General features: G+C 37.0%; 1 protein-coding gene across 1 annotated transcript in view; it reads left to right on the forward strand.

Annotated features, from left to right (window-relative positions):
- rps6ka2 (ribosomal protein S6 kinase, polypeptide 2) overlaps nucleotides 1–23184 on the forward strand; it is a 71384-nt gene that overhangs the window by 42437 nt on the left and 5763 nt on the right. Inside the window, exons 14-19 of the mRNA XM_039652322.2 lie at nucleotides 10411–10536; nucleotides 11405–11494; nucleotides 15141–15299; nucleotides 17960–18121; nucleotides 19321–19397; nucleotides 22779–22896. Coding sequence (XP_039508256.1) covers nucleotides 10411–10536; nucleotides 11405–11494; nucleotides 15141–15299; nucleotides 17960–18121; nucleotides 19321–19397; nucleotides 22779–22896 — 732 coding nt within the window. The remainder of the gene's footprint in view (nucleotides 1–10410; nucleotides 10537–11404; nucleotides 11495–15140; nucleotides 15300–17959; nucleotides 18122–19320; nucleotides 19398–22778; nucleotides 22897–23184) is intronic.

Below are 23184 nucleotides of genomic sequence, written 5' to 3' on the forward strand. Positions count from 1 at the left end.
AGATGGGCCTGTCCATGCCCAGATCTCTCCTTTTCCCTTACTCTTTTTCTCTTGTTCCAATCCTTTGCTCTTCCATCTTCAGCAGACTTCCATTTTTTTATTTTTATAAAAATACCATATACTTTTACCCAAACTGAATAATAAAAACACGTTTAAATGGGTACATTTTCTATAAATGTCTTCATTTTATTTTCTGACATAGCTGCAGTTCTTGTTAAAACACACTTGACAAGCAAAATTTTGTCCATACTAGACATTTTGTCCATCAAAAGTGTGCTTTCACTTATAATTAAGCGTGAGCAGCGCAGCAAAAATAGACTCGGATCTGACCCATTATCTGTTCACCGATGCCGACAGTGACGCATTTCAGCCGGCTTTTAATTTCTCATCTCCATATATATATCTGGTAACACTTTACAATAAGGTTCATTAGTTAACATTAGTTAACATGTATAAAGAATGAACAATACTTATTCAGCATTTATTAATCTTAGTTAATATTAATTCCAACATTTACTAATACATTATTAAAATCAAAGGTTGTATTAGTTAACATTAGTTAATGGACTGTGAACTAACATGAACACACAATGAACAGCTGTATTTATATTAACTAACATTAACAAAGATTAATAAACACTGTAACTAATGCATTGCTCATCGTTAGTTCATGTTATTTAAAGCATTTACTAACGTTAACTAATGAACCTTATTGTAAAGTGTTACCATATATCTTACCATATATCTAGTAGTAAAGCTAATGCAAGGGCTAGAAATCAATGAATCCTTTGCTAAAACTTCCTCATTATCATGGAGAGTGCAGTTCGCTCCGCTTTCCCGTGTTTGCTCTCCCGTGGCGTCTGTCGTTGCTATGCAACAATGAACTTGCGCGCCTGTAAAAACGAGCGCGCCACATCGCTATTACGAGCTAATATTCTAAATATTTCCATAAGTGGCTCTTTCCTCCTTTCTTATCAACAAGTGGATTTACAGCAACCACATCAGCAGCACTGGCGGTCGCAATGTCTCACCACTTTTATGAAGAGGACGCAACTGGATGCACGCGCATCAAGTACCGGCTTTGAGAAAAACTGGAATCATGGCTTAACGTAAAAAAAAAAAAAAAATTGTACCGACTTGGTACCCATGTATCGGGTCTTTGACAACACTAATAAACGTTCTTGACCACTATTTCAAGGACAATTAGGAAAAAAACAAATAAAAAGCTTTTATGTAACTCAAATATTACATTTTTTTCACAAATATGCCTATTTAATTTATTTTTTTACAATTATTCCATAATTTAATGAGGTCCCAGTTCTCCCCAGCCCCCCAACAGACCCGAGCCTGCTTAAAACTAATCTTTGATCACCAAAAAAGATTTTTTTTTACAAAATTTTTGTCATGCCTTAAAGGGTTAGTTCACCCAAAAATGAAAATTAAGTCATTAATTACTCACCCCCATGCTGTACCAACCCCGTAAGACCTTCGTTCGTCTTCGGAACACAAATAAAGATATTTTTGATTAAATTTGAGAGCTGTATAGCTACCACATAGGCTCCTAAGGGACTGCCTCTTGACGGCCCAGAAAGTCAATGAAGAAAATGTTTAAATATCCCAAGTGACTACCGTGGCTCAACTATATGTTTATCAAGCGACGTGAATACTTTTTGTGCGAAAAAACAAACAAAAATAACGAGTTTATTCGACTATTCCTTTTCTTCCTTGTAGGCCAGAAACGAGACTTCCTTAGATTTCCACGACGCATGCGCGAGAATTGCGATCTCCTTACACTACTTCAGTTCAGTTCTCGCGCATGCGTCGTGGAAATCTAAGGAAGTCTCGTTTCTGGCCTACAAGGAAGAAAAGGAATAGTCGAATAAACTCGTTATTTTTGTTTGTTTTTTCGCACAAAAAGTATTCGCGTCGCTAGATAAACATATAGTTGAGCCACGGTAGTCATTTGGGATATTTAAACATTTTCTTCATTGACTTTCTGGGCCGTCAAGAGGCAGTCCCTTAGGAGCCAATGTGGTAGTTGTACAGCTCTCAAATTTAATCAAAAATATCTTCATTTGTGTTCCGAAGACGAACGAAGGTCTTACGGGGTTGGTACAGCATGGGGGTGAGTAATTAATGACTTAATTTTCATTTTTGGGTGAACTAACCCTTTAAAATAACTTAAATGTAATTCTACACCCTTGCCTTATTTAGTATACACAGTTCTATGAATATGCAAATTAGCCCTGTGTCCACTCACTCGCACCAGAGAGTTTCCAGCGATTTCAAACTGTGTTTTTGAGACTGTCTTTAGTTCACTGCAGTTGCAAAAGTGAAAATGCTCAGCTGTGGTTTGGACTTATGAATTTGCACTTAAAGCATATTTAAAACACCATATGAAGAGTTCAGATGCAAAAGCCTCTAAATGCCATTTGAAATTTTCGTCTAAAATGACCATTTTTATCAAGCTTGCATATTTAAGTTCAGTAATTTCACTTAAATGACAATTAATAGGTAATCTTCATTGCCATTTAAGTGAAATCACTGAACTTAAATATACAAGCTTGATAAAAATGATCATTTTAGAAGAAAATTTCAAATGGCACTTAGAGGCTTTTGCATCTGAACTCTTCATATATACATTTAAACAACATTAAAAACTTGGATTTCACCACAGGGGCCGGATTAACCATTAAGGCAACTGGGCACTTGCCATGACATCTAAGGGGCCCTGGGCACCGTCAAATATTATGGTAGATCACGTTATAAATGCAGTCCTCACTTTCCTAATTATATGCAGAATTTTGCAACCCATTCGATCAAAATATAATGTTAAATCACATCAAAAACTAGTGTCTGTGGCTTCCTGGGCAGTGAGCGAGAGCGAGCTGTCATGGCGACTCGCGTGACGCTCTGAAATTTGAAATCGGTGGGAAGATGGAGAAGCTTGCCTACAGTTGCCTAACATAAAGGTATCTACTGTCTAGCCACGTGATATTTTGCCCACAAACTCAAATTGAAACAGTGATATTGCTTTGTGCCTTTATAAAACAGCGAAAGACTTGAAGTAGCCTATTATGGGATTAGATTTCGGTCACAATTCTGCGTGCGCAAGATCACATTTTGATTGCGCAAAAGGGCATTTCGCACGCCCGTGAAATGAGTTTTGCAGAAAAGCGTTCGTCTCGCAGATAAGAAAATATTTCGAGCGAACGAAAATCAACTTTGCATTTAAAATAAGTATTTGGATGTGCACAGATGTTTTTATTCGCATGTGCAATGTTTCAATTTCTTGTTTCTCTCATACCAGCCATAAGCGCTTTCGAAGCGCATATGGCTTGCGTGCTCAACACAACCCAGCGTTACAATATGCCATAATTCCATCCAATCAGAGTTGAGGCTGCTAAATTCTGATTGGCTGGCTTGAAAACCAATCACAAGACTCCCTGCATCACCGACCGTGGACAATGAACATGCTATCTCAAAACTAAATGTATGAGCGATCTTAAATGTCCAGGTACAAGTCAATGTTTTTTCTTTGTTCAATGTGCACAGTTCATGGGTTAAAGGTTTACTTCACCCCAAAATGAAAATTATATCATAGTTTACTCACCCTCAAGTTGTTCCAAACCTCTATGTGTTTATTTGTTCTGTACTTGGTAGTCAATGGGGATTGAGATCTGTTTGATTAAAATATTCTTCCAAATATCTTCCTTTGTGTTCAGCAGAACAAATAAACGCAACTTGAGGGTGAGTAAATGATGAAAGAATTTTCATTTTTGGGTGAACTATCCCTTTAAAGCCAGTTGAAGCTCTTAATTTTGAGCTCTCAGAGTGCACCAGATTGAGCATTTAACCTTAAAATGTACAAAATATTCGGGGGTGTCGACGAATCCCCCTAGAGGGACAGAGGTCCACCCAACATATTTTTATGAAATCCTATGGGAAACACCGATCATTTTTGAACTTTACTCCAGCATAGTACAACAATATCACGGCGGTGGCGTGATTAATGATGAACAACACCTGTGAGACACATTGGTCTCATATCTCTCATGGAGGAGCGGAAGCAAAAAGGACGAGCGACGACCGTGAAGATACGAGACCGGTGTGTCTCACAGGTGTCGTTCATCATTAATCACGCCACCTGCCTCACGCCGTTCTCTCACGTCCCTTGACTTCATCCTGCTCTTCACACATACTAAGTATACTACAAAGCCATTAACATATTCACTGTGATATCGCTTGATGCATATACCGATATAAATACTATAAATACAATTTAATTTGGAGTACTTTCTTATTGCACAAAGCACATTTCCTAGTATTGAGCCTAAAATGTGTTTTAATATCCTTAAGGAGAACTCCGGCGAACAATGAACCTTTGGTCTAATAAAACATCGGTACATAGTCAACCGTTCTCTGAAATTTGTTTTCATGATAATCGAATGTAAAGAGTTTTATCTCTAAAAACTGTTTAGCGTATAATGCTAATAATGGGGGCATTGACTAAGTAAAAAGAAATCGCTATTTTATACCACTAACAAGGCTCAAAATAGCCCCACACTAACACAGTAACATAATGAGGCTCCATACATACAAAACAAAGCATTGAGAACTTTGTAAGTGTACAGTTTAATAAGAAGATATTTTATGAAGACAGTTCACTTCGCGTATACAGACAGGAGCCATCTTAAAAAATAGTCTCGATAAGTCGAACCACGAACGTCGTGCTGAGTGAGCTGAACTCTATGAAGTTCAACGAACTTCTGAACTCTATTTATGGCGTTCGGGGATCGACTTATCGAGACTATTTTTTAAGATGGCTCCTGTCTGTATACGAGAAGTGAACTGTCTTCATAAACTATCTTCTTATTAAACGGTCTGTACACTTACAAAGTTCTCAATGCTTCGGTTTGCATGTATGGACCCTCATTATGTTACTGTGTGAGTGTGGGGCTATTTTGAGCCCTGTTAGTGGTATAAACTAGCGATTTCTTTTTACTTACTCAATGCCCCCATTACTAGCATTATACGCTAAACAGTTTTTAGAGATAAAACTCTTTACATTCGATTATCATGAAAACAAAACTCAGAGAATGGTTGACTAGGTACCGACGTTTTATTAGACCAAAGGTTCATTGTTCGCCGGAGTTCTCCTTTAAGGATAGTATTATATTTGCATAATATCAGTCTTTAAATGCAAGACATTTAAATTGCACCTAAAGTATACTTGCAATAGTTCCTCTTTAGCACAATCCAACTTTATATCAAGTATATCTTTAGTTTGACCTCAGCACTATTTCCAGATAAGTTCAAAATTAGTTGTTTCAATATAGCAGACTTTAAGTATACCAAAAGTACAACTGCAGAGTATTTATAATACACAAATAAACATGTAAATGCAATTGTAGTATACTTAGCATAAAATAAATGCATTTCAAATACATTTTAGTATATTTATTTATCAACTGTAGCAACATGTTAGACTCAAAAACTGCAGCAACTGCAGTGCGACATGCAAAAAACAGAATACCTTAGCAACTGAGTATCTCAAAATACCTTAGTAACCACCCACAACACTGGCAACAGTTTTGCACTGGCAAAAATCACTTCCATTCTTTCAGAAAATGCACAGTTTGTGCTTCTTTGGTCATGATTATACATGTAAGTGATGAGAACCAATCAATATTTAACTCAAGCTTGCTGTGCTATATTGATGGCTGGTCACTAACATTTAGGAAATATTGCAGTCAGCCTAGCCAAAGTTGTGTTCTGTATTCGTTTAACGTTGGTCTTCCTGTGCGCATGCAGTTGATTCAGATATTATCCTCAGGGAACTACTGTTGTGTAGCACAGCACAAAAATGAGAAGAAAGAGAAAGAAAAAAGGAGACCCATGTTACATAATCTGAACTAATTCTGCCAGATGGTTCATACCTGAAGAGCTGCTTTATTGAAGTGTGTGAGCTGACGTGTCAGTGACCGGAAGGAGATGTATTGATTGGCGGGGACACAATGGCACTTGAGCAGATGTCTGTTCTGCGGTGCCGTCTATCTGATCTGATGTGTCATCTGCCTAGCATATATTAACTTTGGGCTCATGAAGATGCATGAGTGCAGCTATTTGTGGAAGATTTCTATACTTGTGCTGTGAATTGCTGTTCTTTTGAGGAGGTGTTTCATTCGCCTGAACATGCTGTCGATTATTTGCATATTTGACGTATATATGTCAGTTTCACTTTTCACTTTTATCTCCACGCACTGTTACAAAGCATTGAAGACGGGATGTGTATAAAATAATGATGTTAAAGTTTTAGGGAAAAATTGCTCAAAAAAGTGTGCTCCAAAAAAATTGATTCCCCTGAGAAATATGTCCATTTTAAGAAGTCTAGAGGGCATGTTTTGGATAACAAGAGCTTTAAAAAAAAACATAGGGGATCGCGGGGCACAACCTAACGCGGGGTTAAATGTAACACGGACCGTTTACATAATTCGTCAGGATCAAGCAGGCTGTCTTTCCGCTCTTTTTTTCTTGCTGCCAAAAGACAATCTCCCGCAAATTTGCGTAAAGTTTTGATTATATTTCGTGAAGATACTGGACAAAGAGTGTTTTGACACCATGAAAGTAATTTTTTTCATCATAGGTTTTTTTCGGTTTCTGAGTTGGGTGTATACGTTTCCAAATCTAACTTAATATTGCCTTAATCACTGTCTTGTTGGCTCAAACATAGCACCGTTTTGAAACATGTCAGCAATTCCTAGCAACTGTTAGCTAGGTTTAAAATATGTAAAACACAGCGGGGTTAGTGGTAACACAGTGTTACAAACAAGCCGCCAAGTGTACAATGATAATCAAATGAAAACGGAGCCACACAACTTTTCAGGTTTGAGTATACATTTAACTTTGTTAGACTTTCACAAACAATGTTGGGATTTAAAATGTTTAAAATTTTGTGTACTATGAATGATAACTTGTTTATTTATTAAAAATATGGCCTGTTATTAATGCAATAAACCCTTTAAATTTTTATTTTAAGCTCATTTGTATTATCATTACTGTTATTATTAATAATAATAATAATAATAATAATAATAATAATAATAATTGTACATCATGCAGCTGCCACACACAAATCTAATTTAATTGCAATTACAATATTTATAATTTTATTTATTATTATTTATCGCAAAACTATGCAGCCCTTTTCGATGTCTCTATCCATGGTATTGATCCATAATAGAAGGATGATTGGATGAGGGATATGTATGGATATCTGTCTATACAGATGCACAAACAATATCAAACTATACAAATAAAATAGTCCTGAATTATGTGTGTTACACACAAGTGTTAACTAACCCCTCTGTCTGTTACAATTAACCCTGCATATGGGGTAAGTTGTAACATTTGCACTTCTGTCACTTTCAGTGCAACTGTACGAAAATGGTAGGTCCTAGAAAAAAAAAATTTAAGTGTTCATTTGTAGCAGAGATGTGTATGTTGCTTGTGTAAAAAAAGTATTAATCTAACCTACCTGTAATTATTTTTTTAATTAATTGAGCCAAAACCAAAAAGCGTTAGGTTGTGCCCCGCTCTCCCCTATACCAATAGAGTTTGTTGTTGTTGTTGTTGTTGTCAGTGGGGGAAAAAAGTTCACAAAAAAGTTTTTAAAAAATTGCTCAAAAGTTAAAAAGAAAATTAAAGGAAGAAATAAAAAATAGTTAGCAAATATACATTACTGTATATTATAGCAAACATATTTTAATAGACTAAATGACTGTCCTAAAAACACTTTAAATGGATACTTCAGGATTTAGCATTAAGCTTTGTATTAGTCGAAAACCTGTAGTATTTTCGAATTACCATGCTTTCCACCCTCATATCCCCCTGAGACGAGATATTTCTGTATTTTTTTGTCTGAAATTTTTTTGGCCAGAAGGTAAAGACTACAGTCAGTAGTAGGGGCTGTTACGCATGTTCTCAACCCGCCCATAGAGGGTCTCACTCAGAGAATGAACACATAGTGTCAGCCATCTTTTTTTGGATGCTAAGCTAGCAGGCTCTTGTTCTGTGGAGAAAGCTGAGTAGTAAGAGTTACCATGCTCTTTTTCCAAGACATGTCCGGCTGTCGATGTCCGGGATTCAGCTTTTGCTTTCTGCAGTCGAGATTCATTGTTTACATGCACAGCTTTTGTTTCAAAATAACCGAATTCATTCTGATTGGTGAATCTGAATGTAGTGTTTACATGAATGCTAAACAAGTGATCGGTTCATGTGCATTTTAACATTGCTAAGAAAATTCCCGCTCCTCCGTGAGAGATACGAGACCGGTGCGTCTCACAGGTGTCTCTCATCGGTAATCACGCCACCGGCCTCGCGCTGTTCTCCCGCGGCCCTCACTCGCACTGCTCGCCACAGTAAACTAGTAGCCTAGACTTGTTGTTTAAAGGGGGTGTTTACTGCTTTTTTTCTTTGCATGATTCTGTTTATGGGGTGCAATATAATGCAATAATATTCTCACTAGAATATGAGTATGACGAAGTCAGGCAAGGAATACTATCCTTCAGAGGTAATAGCAAAACCTGACAAATGCATCATTGGAATGTGTGATTACAACCCCTTCACACACAGGCTATAAAAAAGGATTCATTTTAGAAGAAAAGTTACATATAGCACCTTTAAAGGGTTAGTTCACCCAAAAATGAAAATTAAGTCATTAATTACTCACCCCCATGCTGTTCCAACCCCGTAAGACCTTCGATCATCTTCGGAACACAAATAAAGATATTTTTGATTGAATCTGAGAGCTAGATCAGTCCTAGATAGACTGCCTAAGGGACTGGCTCTTGACGGCCCATAAAGTCATTAAAGAAAAGGTTTAAATATTCCATGTGCCTACAGCGGCTCAATTATACGTTTATCAAGCGACGAGACTACTTTTTGTGGGAAAAAACAAAAATAACGACTTTATTCCACTATTTCATTACTTCCTTATGGGCGCATGCGCGAGAACTGAGACGAGGACGTTCTCATTCGTCTACTTCTTGTTACCGGCTGCTCACCGCTTAGGAGTTTTACCGCCACCTACCGTACAAGATGATGTGCTGATATAGCTGGAAGCGCAAAACTTTCTGTTTACAAGCAGAGGAAGATGCGCGCTGTACATACGCTTTTCAATTTGCGTATTTTCCGCACTATAAGGTGCACTTAAAAGCCTTTTTAATCTTCTCAAAAAACGACAGTGTTCCTTATAATCCGGAGCGCCTTATATATGGATCATCATTTTATACGGTAGGTGGTGGTAAAACTCCTAAGCGGTGAGCAGCCGGTAACAAGAAGTAGACGAATGAGAACGTCCTCGTCTCAGTTCTCGCGCATGCGCCCTTAAGGAAGTAATGGAATAGTGGAATAAAGTCGTTATTTATGTTTTTTTCACACAAAAAGTAGTCTCGTCGCTTGATAAACTTATAATTGAGCCGCTGTAGGCACATGGAATATTTAAACCTTTTCTTTAATGACTTTATGGGCCGTCAAGAGCCAGTCCCTTAGGCAGTCTATCTAGGACTGATCTAGCTCTCAGATTCAATCAAAAATATCTTTATTTGTGTTCCGAAGATGAACGAAGGTCTTACGGGGTTGGTACAGCATGGGGGTGAGTAATTAATGACTTAATTTTTGGGTGAACTAACCCTTTAAGCCACTTTTAACCTGGTTCTATGTAGGTTTGAGGATCGTAAGTGAATTTACTGAAAGGCTATCAAGAAAGTGTATTATGCCTAATATGCTGAAAACAGCTCCAAGTGAGTTGTTTCATCTCTGGATATTACTGTTGGTCATGATTTATTTGGCGTTTCAGTCACTTATGAGTGCTGTAGGCAATTATTTCAACTTTTATTATACACTGGATCCGGATCTCTGGGAACTCAGTGGTGGGAAAGGCCATAGTTTTGATCATTCATTAAAAAAAGAAGAGGCTAACCTCAGTTTAGTATGTAAATGTTACAGTGATGTAATTGAACATTGTAAAAATAAGAGGTGTTATGTGTTGCAGAAAAACAGATGGTGAAATGTTAAGTCAGTTTCAGATATATGGGGAAGGGGTGCTGTTAAAGATGTAGGCTGGTAAGTGAAAAGTTGTATGGTCAAACTATATCAATTGATATCATTGTCATCATTGTGTTAAATCGTCATCCACAGTGGACACTGGAGCCACACTTTGTATGAATGTAAGAATGCCACTGGATTAGATTGCAATAAATCATCAATGAATAGACACGCCGTTCAAAATGAAGACACAATCTGGTTGTCAAAAGTTAGTGGAACATTAATGTAATGTTGTCATTTCATCACTGTTAATATCAATTAAATAATCATTATTTTCATGTGCATTATTGTTTTATAATGCAGCAACTTCATGGCAACAACATTCATTTCACTGACGGCTATGAATTGAAGGAGGATATCGGCATCGGAGCGTATTCGGTCTGCAAACGTTGTGTTCACAGAATCACCAGTGTGGAGTATGCTGTTAAAGTAAGTAAGAAATCGTATTTTTTTAAAAGCACTGGGGTCCATTAAAGGGATAGTTCGCTTTGAAATTATTTCTAGTATGTTTTAGCTTACCTCACGGGCATCCAAGGTGTAGGTGTCTTTGTTTCCGCAGTGGTTTCAATTTTGATATTTTTAGGTCAAACCGTTGTTGTCTGTCAGTCATATAATGCAGGTCTATGGTCACCACGTCAAAGAGCATGCACAGACAAGTCCAAATTAAACATGAGTTAATGACTCTTAAATGCAAGTACTCATTGATGGCCTAAGACACGAAAAAAGCGTTTTTTGTGGGAGAAAACGAAACATTATTTATATCGTTTTTACCTCTTGTAACCACAGCCACAAAGTGCCCACGCCCTCAGATCACTTGGACGTGGCTGTGGTTACAAGAGGTAAAAACGATATAAATACTGTACGTTTTCTCACACAAACCGCTCGTTTCGTGTCTTAGGCCATCAATGTGTACTTACAATTACGAATCATTAAATCATGTTTAATTTGGACTCCTCTGTGCATGCTCTTTGAGGTGGTGACCATAGACCTGCATAATATGACTGATAGACACGAACGGTTTGACCTTAAAATATCAAAATTCAAACTGCGGAAAACATAGACACATACATCTTGGATGCCCTTGAGGTAAGCTAAAACATACCAGAAATTAATTTCAAAGTGAACCATCCCTTTAAATACTCTTTGATTGACAAAACACCCAATGCAGAGTATTATTTAGTGAACAGCAGAGGCTGTTTCATAAGAGCCTCTTGATGAATTATCAAATAGGACAGCATCATTCAGTGTCAGTCGAAGCTTTATCAGACACCGCTTTGACAAGTCCACTTCATTTCAGATTATTGACAGAGCCAAGAAGGACCCGTCTGAAGAGATTGAGATTCTTCTGCGATACGGCCAGCACCCAAACATCATTACTCTGAAAGATGTGAGTCACAATTTGAAAAAAAAAAGAAAGAAATGCTACTTTAGTTTTATAGAGACCCCCATTTTGATCATTTATTCTCTGCCCACAGTTTTGTAATTAAAATTTAGCGTTTCTATAACTGTACTCATGGACTTTAACACTTTTTAACTTTGCTGTCTTTGGTTTATGTTGAATTGTAGATCTAAAGAAGATTTATGATTTTATAATGAAAAAGTTAATAGAGGATTGCAGTTTCATAAAATGTAGTTCTCAATAATACATTTCTTTTATGTTTATTAAATTAACTTTTAAATAAAAAAAAAATGGACCAAATAGAAGAATGGCTAATTTTCCAGAATACTCTAATTTACTATATATTTTATATAGTCAATTGAAAGGGTATGCATTGATGTCACGTCCTCTAAGCGAATAAGTTGCAGAACATCCTGCAGCATGACTGGCTTTAATAGGGGAAACTGCAAAAACGTGTATCTGCTGAAATTAAAGGCATTTGGACTTGGCAGTGATCCTTGAAACAACTTACCAAAGAACTAGTGGTCCATGGACATTGACATGTGGCCATGAATCGGGTTTCCTGACACCTAATTTTGACACCAGGGGAAATACATAAACTGTGAACGCTTTATCTGTTAGACAACACTTGAAATACAATAGGCAGATCTAAATCAGAATGAATACTTATTTCATTGTTATATACACTGCCCGGCCAAAAATAAAATAGGAAAATGCTTAGGAGTCAACGACTGGATCATTATTGCAGTTATGTTTCTAGTAGTTATGTTTGGCAACAGTTCTTCTAACCCTAATTGATGGAGTGTGTAGCTTTTCATTTCTTAACCAACCATGTACGAAGACTCATCATGGCCATATTCCAGTATGACACTGTCAAGATTCATCAGGCTCAAATTGTGAAAGAATGGTTGGGAGGGAGCATGAAGAATCATTTTCACACTTTTTTTTTGGCAGTGGATCATCATATTGTTCAGCCTGCTATGACTTTCTTTAAAGCTTCTTGGAAACGATGTGTATTCTGAAGCATTATACAATTAAGTTTGACTTGACAATTGTTCGCACTTCAAGACAGGATCTGTTGGTGAAATTAAAGTGACGAGAACATCAATGAATACTCTGGTTTTAAAGTTATCTGGATAACTCTATGCTGTTATTGTCAGGCAGACAATACAGAGTAAACTGAATCCATTTTAGAAGTTTTTTATGCTCCTATCTTTTTATCTATCTTTTTAGCTCCTATTTTTATTTATCTATCTAACCATCCCTGTTTGTAGAACACAATGGCAAATATTGAATTGATGAGTTGTCAATACATTATATAACCTTGGTTATGATTTTACCACAAAATTCAACATATCTGACACAAAACGGTAACTGCAAATTCACGTTTCACTTCCTGGAGGTCAGTTGTTTCTGCAAATTGCATTTGCTGATCCATTGACTTCTCTTTTCTGTTGCAGTCTGTAAAAATATAGCTCCGATCACTTGAATCTATTTGTACAGTCAATTGTACAGTACAGCTCTTTCCTATTGTAGATGTGTTTTTGTGTGATTTTACTGCATTCAAGCTAATCAGCAAAGCTTCTAATCTGTCTTTCTGCCTCTCAGTGGGTGTAAACGCAGTGACTCCGCCTACTGTGACATCATGTGCCATCTATAGATTCCAATTTTGATATCAATATTCAGTCACACTTTAGATCAGGGTCCAATTCTCACTATTAACTACGACTTTTGCCTCAATAAACTCCGAATTACTGCTTATGAATAGTTTGTAAGGTAGTTGTTAAGTTGAGGTATTGGACAGGATTAAAGGATGTTGAATATTGCCATGCAGAATAAGCCATTAATATGTGATTTATAAGTACTAATAAAGAGCCAATGTCCTAGTAATATGCTAGTAATAACCAACTATATTGAGAATTGGTCCTTAAAGGGTACATATCATGCTTTTAAATCATTCATTTTTACATATAAATCATACCGTTGTGGTCTATATAAAACATAACTGCAATGCTTGGGTCTGAATTCCTCATTATTATAGCTCCACAGGCCCCTTTTCTACCCCTTTTCTGATGTGCGTCTTTGAGCGACCCGTTTCAATGCGTCCCCTTTAAATAAAAAGGAGATGCGTCATACCCCGCCCGCTCTCCAGGTCGATGAGTTCACGGTCAGTTCAACTCCCCACGTTCGGCCATTCTTGTAGTTTGATTAGAGATATACGATTATATACGATACCTTCAAAGAACATTTTTATTCACACTTTAATAAAATGTCAACAACAGAAGACTTGTCCATCAAGCCTTACATATTCGAGCCAGAGCGAGCGAGTTGATAAAGACGACGACGACCCTGCAGAACAACCAGTGAAAGTCGACTATTTCTCTTGTTAAAACAAGCACACTGACAAGATAAATGACTACGGTCTAATCTTACCACAAAAAAAATCTGTATTGATAATATGATACATTTAGAAAAGCATCAGAAACTCAATCAGCATCAGATGAAACTCAAGAACAATAATACTGCAGACGTGTAACGTTACTTCAAAACAAAAACAAAGAAAGACAAAGGTACTGCTAAACCACGACCACCATGTGTTTTAAGAAAGTAAAGTACTTTATTTTTATTAACGATATTTACAGCTTTTCGAAATGCTCTGTTCGTCGTCTCCAAAGATAGAAGGAATTTACCTCTCATTCAGACGAAGTCAATCGGCAAACCCTTCTTTATACTGGCGGAAGTTGATGAAGTGGGAATCCTTGAAGTGCTTCAGGTCACTAACGTACATCCAAAATCCGAACATTTTGACTTGCCCTCTCGTAACTTCTGCATCATTGAGCTCGGACTACAAAATCGGAGCGAGAAATAATAAGGGCGGATTGCTCGAAGTGTTGGACCGGTAGTCAATGTCCTTATTTCGCAGTTCCGCTGCAAATACGGTGACGCACTTGCTCAAAAAACGTCATAGAGAACAGAAAAATCTGAACAGGTTGAAAAATATGAACAAAACAGAATATAAAGATATAAACGAATCACCTGAAGAGAATAATTTCATCTTTTCTGTACTTATAAACACTCCAAATATACAACAAAATCCATTTAAGGGCTAAAAAAGTGGATTTTGCATGATATGTCCCCTTTAAACTAAAGTGTTAGCCTACCACATATACATTTTCATAAAGTTAGGTCTAAAAATTGTGAGAGAACCTTTAGTTTAGAAAAAAGTCAAAACAGTTGGGTAAAAAAAAATGTTATTCTTCATATCAGGAAATAAATAGACATAAGTAGTCCAAATTAGCTAATGGACTAATGAAACGATTCTGTTGTGTGTTGAAATTCTTTAAATTACTTTTCAGATTCCTCTTTCTGTAATTCCTGTAATTCTCTTAGTCAACATCCTGTGCAAAGTCGCCTAATCAATTTTAAATTCTTGAACGGAAAGGAATTTCGAATTTTACAAAACACTTCAGCCCATTAACATAATTTGACATAGTTAATTAACATAGTTAACCTGCATTACCATTGAACAAATGTCACCAGATCTTTTGTGGTTAGATAAGCTCATGTCTGTGAGTGAGAGCTGCATCAGTTCACTGTGATGGAGAGAGTGAGTGTGTTGTGCTGTGTGCTGCAGGTCTATGATGACGGCAAGTTTGTGTATCTGGTGATGGAGCTGATGAGAGGAGGAGAGCTGCTGGACCGAATCCTGCAGCAGAAGTGCTTCTCAGAGCGGGAGACCTCAGCCGTGCTCTGCACCATCACCAAGACTGTGGAGTATCTGCATTCACAGGGGGTCAGTTTGCATGTGGTCACAGAGGGGGCACTTAGTGGCCTATTTTAAGGATCTAACGCCGCCTTCACACTGGCAGTTGAAATCAGCTCCGTGATACGCAATACGTTCCCAACGGACGTCAGACTACACAGTGAAAAGTGTCGGACGCGGGTAGAATAAAAATGGCGGAGAGATTAGAAAGGTTTATTCTGTCAGTTCTGTATGATCTCACAAATGACTACCGTGGCTCAACTATATGTTTATCTAGCGACGCGAATACTTTTTGTGCGAAAAAACAAACAAAAATAACGAGTTTATTCGACTATTCCTTTTCTTCCTTGTAGGCCAGAAACGAGACTTCCTTAGATTTCCACGACGCATGCGCGAGAACTGAACTGAAGTAGTGTAAGGAGATCGCAATTCTCGCGCATGCGTCGTGGAAATCTATGGAAGTCTCGTTTCAGGCCAACAAGGAAGAAAAGAAATAGTCGAATAAACTCGTTATTTTTGTTTGTTTTTTCGCACAAAAAGTATTCGCGTCGCTAGATAAACATATAGTTGAGCCACGGTAGTCACTTGGGATATTTAAACATTTTCTTCATTGACTTTCTGGGCCGTCAAGAGGCAGTCCCTTAGGAGCCAATGTGGTAGTTATACAGCTCTCAAATTTAATCAAAAATATCTTCATTTGTGTTCCGAAGACGAACGAAGGTCTTACGGGGTTGGTACAGCATGGGGGTGAGTAATTAATGACTTAATTTTCATTTTTGGGTGAACTACCCCTTTAACTGCCCTAATAATGTTAGAAAGTCAAGAAAATAAAAAAATGACATGACAACTTATCGTTATAAAATCATTATTTATTTTATTAAACGTTATGAATTCAGGTTTTTTTTATCAGTAGTACCATAGCAACGCTCAACTTCCGCTGGAATTGTCGGATAGGAACCGTCTGTAGCTTTTTGCAAAAGTTCAATTTTTTGAACGCATCCGGATGACCAACGGACACTATTTTCTTCGCACCGCACTCGGTCAGACCCATTCGCATGCGGTCTGCGAATCTCCATAGGAAATGAATGACTTACGGTCGTTTTGGGGAGGATTTCAACTGCCAGTGTGAAGGCGGAGTAAGCGTATAGTCTAAAGCGTACAGCGCAAGTGCACTTAGGGCGTGTACGAATCCACTTTAACTACAGGAAAAATGGTCGGTGCGCCGGTCTAAAAGGGTTGTCCCTATTCTCTTAATGAGTAATGGGTGTGTTTTGGGCGTAGCATGCAATAAACCAATCAGAATCTCATCTCCCATTCCCTTTAAAAGTCAGTTGCGCTCGTACCATGGCGGAATCGCAATTTACACGGTGGAATTGGTGGAAAGACTAAACTCTTCTCCAGAGAGGAATGGTGCGCGAGGAAAGCGCGAGCAGACCATCTACGAGACAAACCGGATTCCACCCTTTATCCACAAGTTTCCTACGCCCCATGAGGCCTTGCGTCAAAAGTGGGCGCGACTTCCGGTTGGAAGTAAACAAAGCGCGAATTGACATGCTTGACACTCGTTCATTCAACAGTTGACAGTCATTCAAGTTATAGCGATCCAAACTAGCTAACGATGTGGGAACACAACCTCAACGAAATTCAAAAGGGTGAAATAACAGTACCTTTACCCTCCGCAGGAGTATTATAATAACATTATTAATAATCAATACTCATCAAGGCATGGTGACAGACAGTTGTGCAAACTGAGAAACAATTAAAATAAAAAATACACACTAAGTCATTGTGCTTTGGAGTTTATTTAAAATTATAAATGAATGTGCTGCTTGAATACATTAAATGGCACATTTGGTATTCTTGTCAACACAGGCTTTGATCCTGAGTTTAGGTGTAACATCAGTGGCAAACAGCCAATCACATGCTGATAGAGTTTATAGAATATTAAGAATTTAAACAAATGTACACAGGAAGATTCGTTGTCTTTTGGGAGGTGATGGAAACTACAGTTGTTGGCAGGATCAGAGACGGGCTCTGGCAGGATCACTCTGATTTCGTTTTCAGCTTCTGTTCAAAACAATCATGTTTAAGCCACTGAACTAGTTTAGTCCGGTTATACATACAACCGCGAACAGCACATGTTGTCCCTGAGCTCTGTAACAACATCTCTCATAAAGATTTGCGTCTTTAAATAGTAAAATAATTCCCCGAAAAACAGCTAGCCTCTTCGCTAACTAACACACAAAATACCATTGGAATGCTACTTCCGCCGCCTCACCGGAAGTTTCAACCACTTTATTTTTTACAGGAGCGCCCCTCGGAAACTTGTGGATACACACAATAATAATCTTTTACATTATAATCCTTTTATGTTTAATATTAATATTTGGCATGTTTGTGTGCTTCTGTGCATCCCTGTGTGTGTAATAAGCAGAGTGTACGCGCGTTGTGGACCAGCTCATATTACTAATGCGCCCTTTAACTAACAAAAAAAATATTGCGCCATTGACTTAGAGCAGGTTTCAGTTGGTCAGTGGCGCAGTCTATTTCAGTTGCCTAAAATTAGCAACGCACCAACAATGCGCCTGAACACACCTCGTTTTCAGACCAGCACATTTTATCCACATTTTGTTCACTTATAAGTCACATTGTAGCATTTATTGCATCATTGTTTCTTCTTCTGTGTTCAGGTTGTGCATCGAGACTTGAAGCCCAGTAACATCCTGTATGTGGACGAAACGGGCGACCCAGAGTCCATCAGAATCTGTGATTTTGGCTTTGCCAAACAGTTGAGGGCTGAAAATGGTCTGCTCATGACACCGTGCTACACTGCAAACTTTGTGGCTCCAGAGGTACTTTTGGATCCATTTATCTTTTTCTGTGGAGTTATGATGTATTAATCTAAAAAATACCCTGCATTTTTCAATGTTTTTAAATGTCATACACATTTAACCCTTAAATGATTTCATTATACATTTTTGAACCCTCTTGTGCTCTTTGACTGATTTTTTTAAATTATTTTTTTTTATATTTTAAATGGTATGAAACTTGGTAAAGGTTTGGTCACATGTGAACACACACACAAAAACATAGATATATAGAATTTGCATTTATTGAAACAAGATGAAGTAAATCCAGACATGAGAGAACAGAAAGCGGCAGCAACTGCACCCAATACTACCATGAGTTGGCAACACTATTCAAAGAATATGGGAAACAATATGTGTATTTATACACAAGATTTAACAAGTATTTAACAAGAGTGCTGACTAGGGACAGGTGCTGGTGATTGGTTGTTATGGGAACTAATGAGGGTAACTGTGACTCAAACAAGGGTAGCTATGGCAATAAACAAGGCTGGAAAGACCATAAGGGAAACAGGAACTGAACATATTCCTATTAGAAACAATGGGAATGGAGAAAACAGTTCAAATCAAAAGTCCAAAAACAAAAGGCACAAAAAACGAAATCTTACTGAAAGCTATTTTTTTTTGAGACATTAAGATCGAATTGGCAGTTTTATCACAGTTTTATAGTAAAATTAAATTTCATGTAAACATTGAAAAAAAATATTTTGTGCATTTTTCATAACAATAAATGTAAAACTCTAGTACTTTTTTTTAAGTGCACTTTTTCAAACTCTCACTTTAGCAATTATCTGCCAAGTGTCTTCTTTAAAAAGAGACGAAACTTAAGTCTGTGCTCCAAATAATTTAAGATTTATGAGAGTTTAAGTCAAATTTAATTTTCAGATATATGCTCAAAAACTATGCTAAGTTCAAAAAGATATAGATTATAACTACTGCATTTGTATAATTTAGTACCATAAATCCCCTAAAATAAAACTAAAATAGCAAACTATTATAGTACATTAATTTAATAAAAACAACAACAAGAACAAATAAAATCTGTGATTATTAGGGGTCAGGATTAAAATAACAATTTTCTATTGTTTAAACATTGAAAATATGCTAAAAATGTGTGAAAGACGTGTTTTTTTATGATCTGTTTATGAAATTTTGAGATAACAACAAACCTGTGATTCATACAGGTCCTGAAGAAACAGGGATATGATGCCGCCTGTGATATCTGGAGTCTGGGAATCTTACTTTACACTATGCTGGCAGGGTAAGTTGAGTCTTCACTGGATATATCTTATATATTACAAACTTAAGTTCAAAAGTTTGCCGTCAGTAAGATCTTTTTTATTATTATTTATTTAAATATATATAATCAAATGAATTGTGAAATCAAAAGTGACAGTAAAGACTTTAAAATTGTTACAAAAAATCTTTTTAATTTTAATATATATAGACAATATTTTTGTTCAAATAAATGCAGCTTTGGTGAGCATAACTTACTTGAAGGGGTGTGCATAAGACTGACATGACACCATAATCATGACATGAAGGAGGATACATGTCATGAATATGAAGGAGGTTTCATGCATGTTTATGACAACTGTCATTCTCTTTTTAATGTAAATATGACATATTTTGAGATGTCTTGGTAATGACCACTTGACTTAAACCAATACATCATAACCTGTCAGTGTCTTTGTCATGACAACTTCACATTACTAAGACAACACAACCTGTCTTAAATATGTCATGAACATGACATAGAAGATTAATTATCAAACTTAAGAAACCACTTAGCTTTATGGGTTAAAATTACATTAAACTGTCAAAACCTGTGGTTGGTTTTGACATTAGCTGTCATGAGGCCATTATAACCTTTTAATTACAAGTTCAATTTGTACCACTGTAGTAGAAAAATATTCAAGACAGTTATAATGGCCTCATGACAGCCAATGTCAAAACCAACCACATGACAGTTTAATGCAATGTTAACCCATAAAGCTAAGTGGTTTCTTAAAGGAGAATTCCGGCGCAAAATGAACCTTTGGTCTAATAACACATTGGTACCTAGTCGACCGTTCTCTGAGATTTGTTTTCATGATAATCGAATGTAAATAGTTTTATCTCTAAAAACTCTTTAGCATATAGCGCTAGTATATGGGGGCATATAATAAGTAAAAATAAATCGCTAGTTATTATCACTAACAAGGCTCAAAATAGACCCACACTAGCACAGTAACATAATGAGGGTCCCTACATGCAAAAGCAAGCATTGAGAACTTTGTAAGTGTACAGTGGTTCGTGGTTCGACTTGTCGAGACTGTTTTCCAAAGATGGCTCCTGCCTGTATACAAGAAGTGGACTGTCTTTATTAAATATCTTCTTAATAAACGGTCTGTACACTTACAAAGTTCTCAATGCTTCGGTTTCCATGTAGGGACCCTCATTACTGTGTAATGTAATGTGTGGGGCTATTTTGAGCCTTGTTAGTGTTATTAAAGGAGCTGTATGCAAGAAATGTATTTCAATTAATCATACATTTTCCCTGATATGTCTCTAGACATTAAGAAATCATGTTTATTTCAAATACTTATATCACTGACAACAGTATTCCAGCTAGGATATTGTCATTTAAAAAGTGAAGTCGCAGCTCTTGACTGATGTTGATGTTGTCAAGTTGTGTTTTGTTCTGATGCGTCACCCTCCACCGTTCTACCAATCACAGACTCAGTAGTGTTGCGGCATTCGGCTTGCCAGCTCTTCTCCAGTTACCACAGCTGCAGAAACAAACGTGTCGGAATCAGATAAAAAAATTCTAACGTTGCGAAACCCCAAAAAACTCGATATGAATCCGAAATACTTTGTTACAAAGTCCGAAATAAATAATTAACAGAAAAAAACTCACTGTGTAGGACTCGTCACTTGCCATTGGAAGCTTCTTGTAGCAGCCGGCATTACTGCACCATATCTGGCAACCTTGAGTCAGTTGGCAACCCTAATTTGAAAGTGATTGCAGTACCAGTTTTGGCCACAATCTTGCATACAGCTCCTTTAACTAGTGATTTCTTTTTACTCATTATTTGCGCCCATATACAATTTTTAGAGATAAAACTCTTTACATTCGAATATCATGAAAACAAATCTCAGAGAACGGTCGACTAGGTACCAATGTGTTATTTAGACCAAAGGTTCATTTTGCGCTGGAGTTCTCTAATTCATCTGCTATGTCATATTTATGACATATTATGTTGTCCTAGTAATGTCAAGTTGTCATGACAAATACACTGACAAGTTACGATGTATTGGTTTATGTCAAGATGTCATAACAAAGACATCTCAAACTATATCATATTGGCATTAAAAATGTCATAATTGAGCAAATGACACTTAATGGCAGTTGTCATAAACATGCACAAAACCTCCTTCATATTCATGACATGTGATGATTATAAAGGTGGCATGTCACACCCCTTCAAGTAAAGTGTATGCACACCCCTTCAAGTAAGTAAGTGTTGCCAAAACTTGTTTCAAAAACATTCCAAAGTTTTAATAATCAATTCCAAAATACTTAATAATCACTACAAGGCAAAAGTGTGTAAACATTTGACTGCATTTTTGTGTCTTATGATATGAAAACCTTCAGGTCTAATTAGCTTTGTAGGCAAATATAAATTGTATCTACATATGCTTTGAAATAAACTATATGGTAGTTTTAATAAAGATGAGATAATGAAGGAGAAGGAGTCATTGTTTGGCATACATGTGAATCTTCAATAGTGTTATAAAACCATCCCAAAATGCACCTCATCTGCCCCAGCAGAGCTGGAATCTAGAAAAAGATTGCAGAAGCTCGATGATGAAATATTTGATTTGTTTTTGTGGTCATTACACAATTCCCTTGTGACTTTTTTGTGACCTTTCTTGTTATTCTGATATGTGGAAAAATAGTAATAAAGCTGTGCCCAAACCGGTTACACTACTGTAATATAGGTCACTTTCAAAAGTAGTAGAAAGAAAACCACTCCTAGTAAAATTAAAATAATAATAATAAAAAATAAACCCTCGCCATGCTCGCATAAGTCCATTATACCTGATTAATTTAAATTAATGGTCGAATAATAATAATCCAAATATAAACAGTTTCTCTTTGTTGCTCTCAATGAACTGACAGTATTGATATAGGGATGCTTTATTTAAGATAACCTTTAACCATCAGAATGATTTCAATAAAAATGATCTACCCACATGACCTAAGAGCACAGTCTTAATTTTCTACAAAATTATGAGTGATTTATCAACACAAACAACTCAAAACCCTATGTAGAGCATCCTTTCCCCATTGCCCGGATGAGAGGATTACTAGGTAAGCTGGGTCGAGTCACAGAGTAATTGTACTGAACACAATGCTAAAGCTATCAGAAGCCAAGAAGCACTCTCAATTTAATGTTCCTGACTATGGATTGAGCTTTTAAACCTCTGTGTAATCAGAACATTTGAAAAAAAAAATCTTGCTTTTCCATATGTGTGCACTAAAAATAACTCTGGAAATGGGGCTATTAGATTTATTCTTTCTCTTCTCACCCTTTCTCTGAAAGGGCACATTCGCAAGTTGTTTCACACACTCAGCAGCACTCATTCTGTCCCACAGTTTCACGCCCTTCGCTAACGGCCCTGACGACACACCAGAGGAGATCTTGGCTCGCATTGGCAGTGGGAAGTTTGCCCTCTCAGGAGGCAACTGGGACACAGTGTCTGACGCAGCCAAGGTCAGCTTGCTTATTTCTACATTTTACATTTACATTTCTTCATTTAGATGACGCTTTTATCCAAAGTGACTTACAATTGCTATATATGTCAGAGATCGCATGCCTCTGAAGCAACTAGGGGTTAAGTGTCTTGCTCAGGGACACATTGGTGTTTTGCAGTGGATTTGAACCCGGGTCTCTCACACCAAAGGCATGTGCCTTATCCACTCCGCATTCACCACCCCTATGTATAAATATTTGTATAAATCCCATAACCCAAAATGAGCATCTCCATATTATTCAGCCTTT

This window comes from Pimephales promelas, chromosome 11, assembly GCF_988280905.1.
Source record: "Pimephales promelas chromosome 11, fPimPro1.hap1.1, whole genome shotgun sequence".
NCBI lineage: Eukaryota > Metazoa > Chordata > Actinopteri > Cypriniformes > Leuciscidae > Pimephales > Pimephales promelas.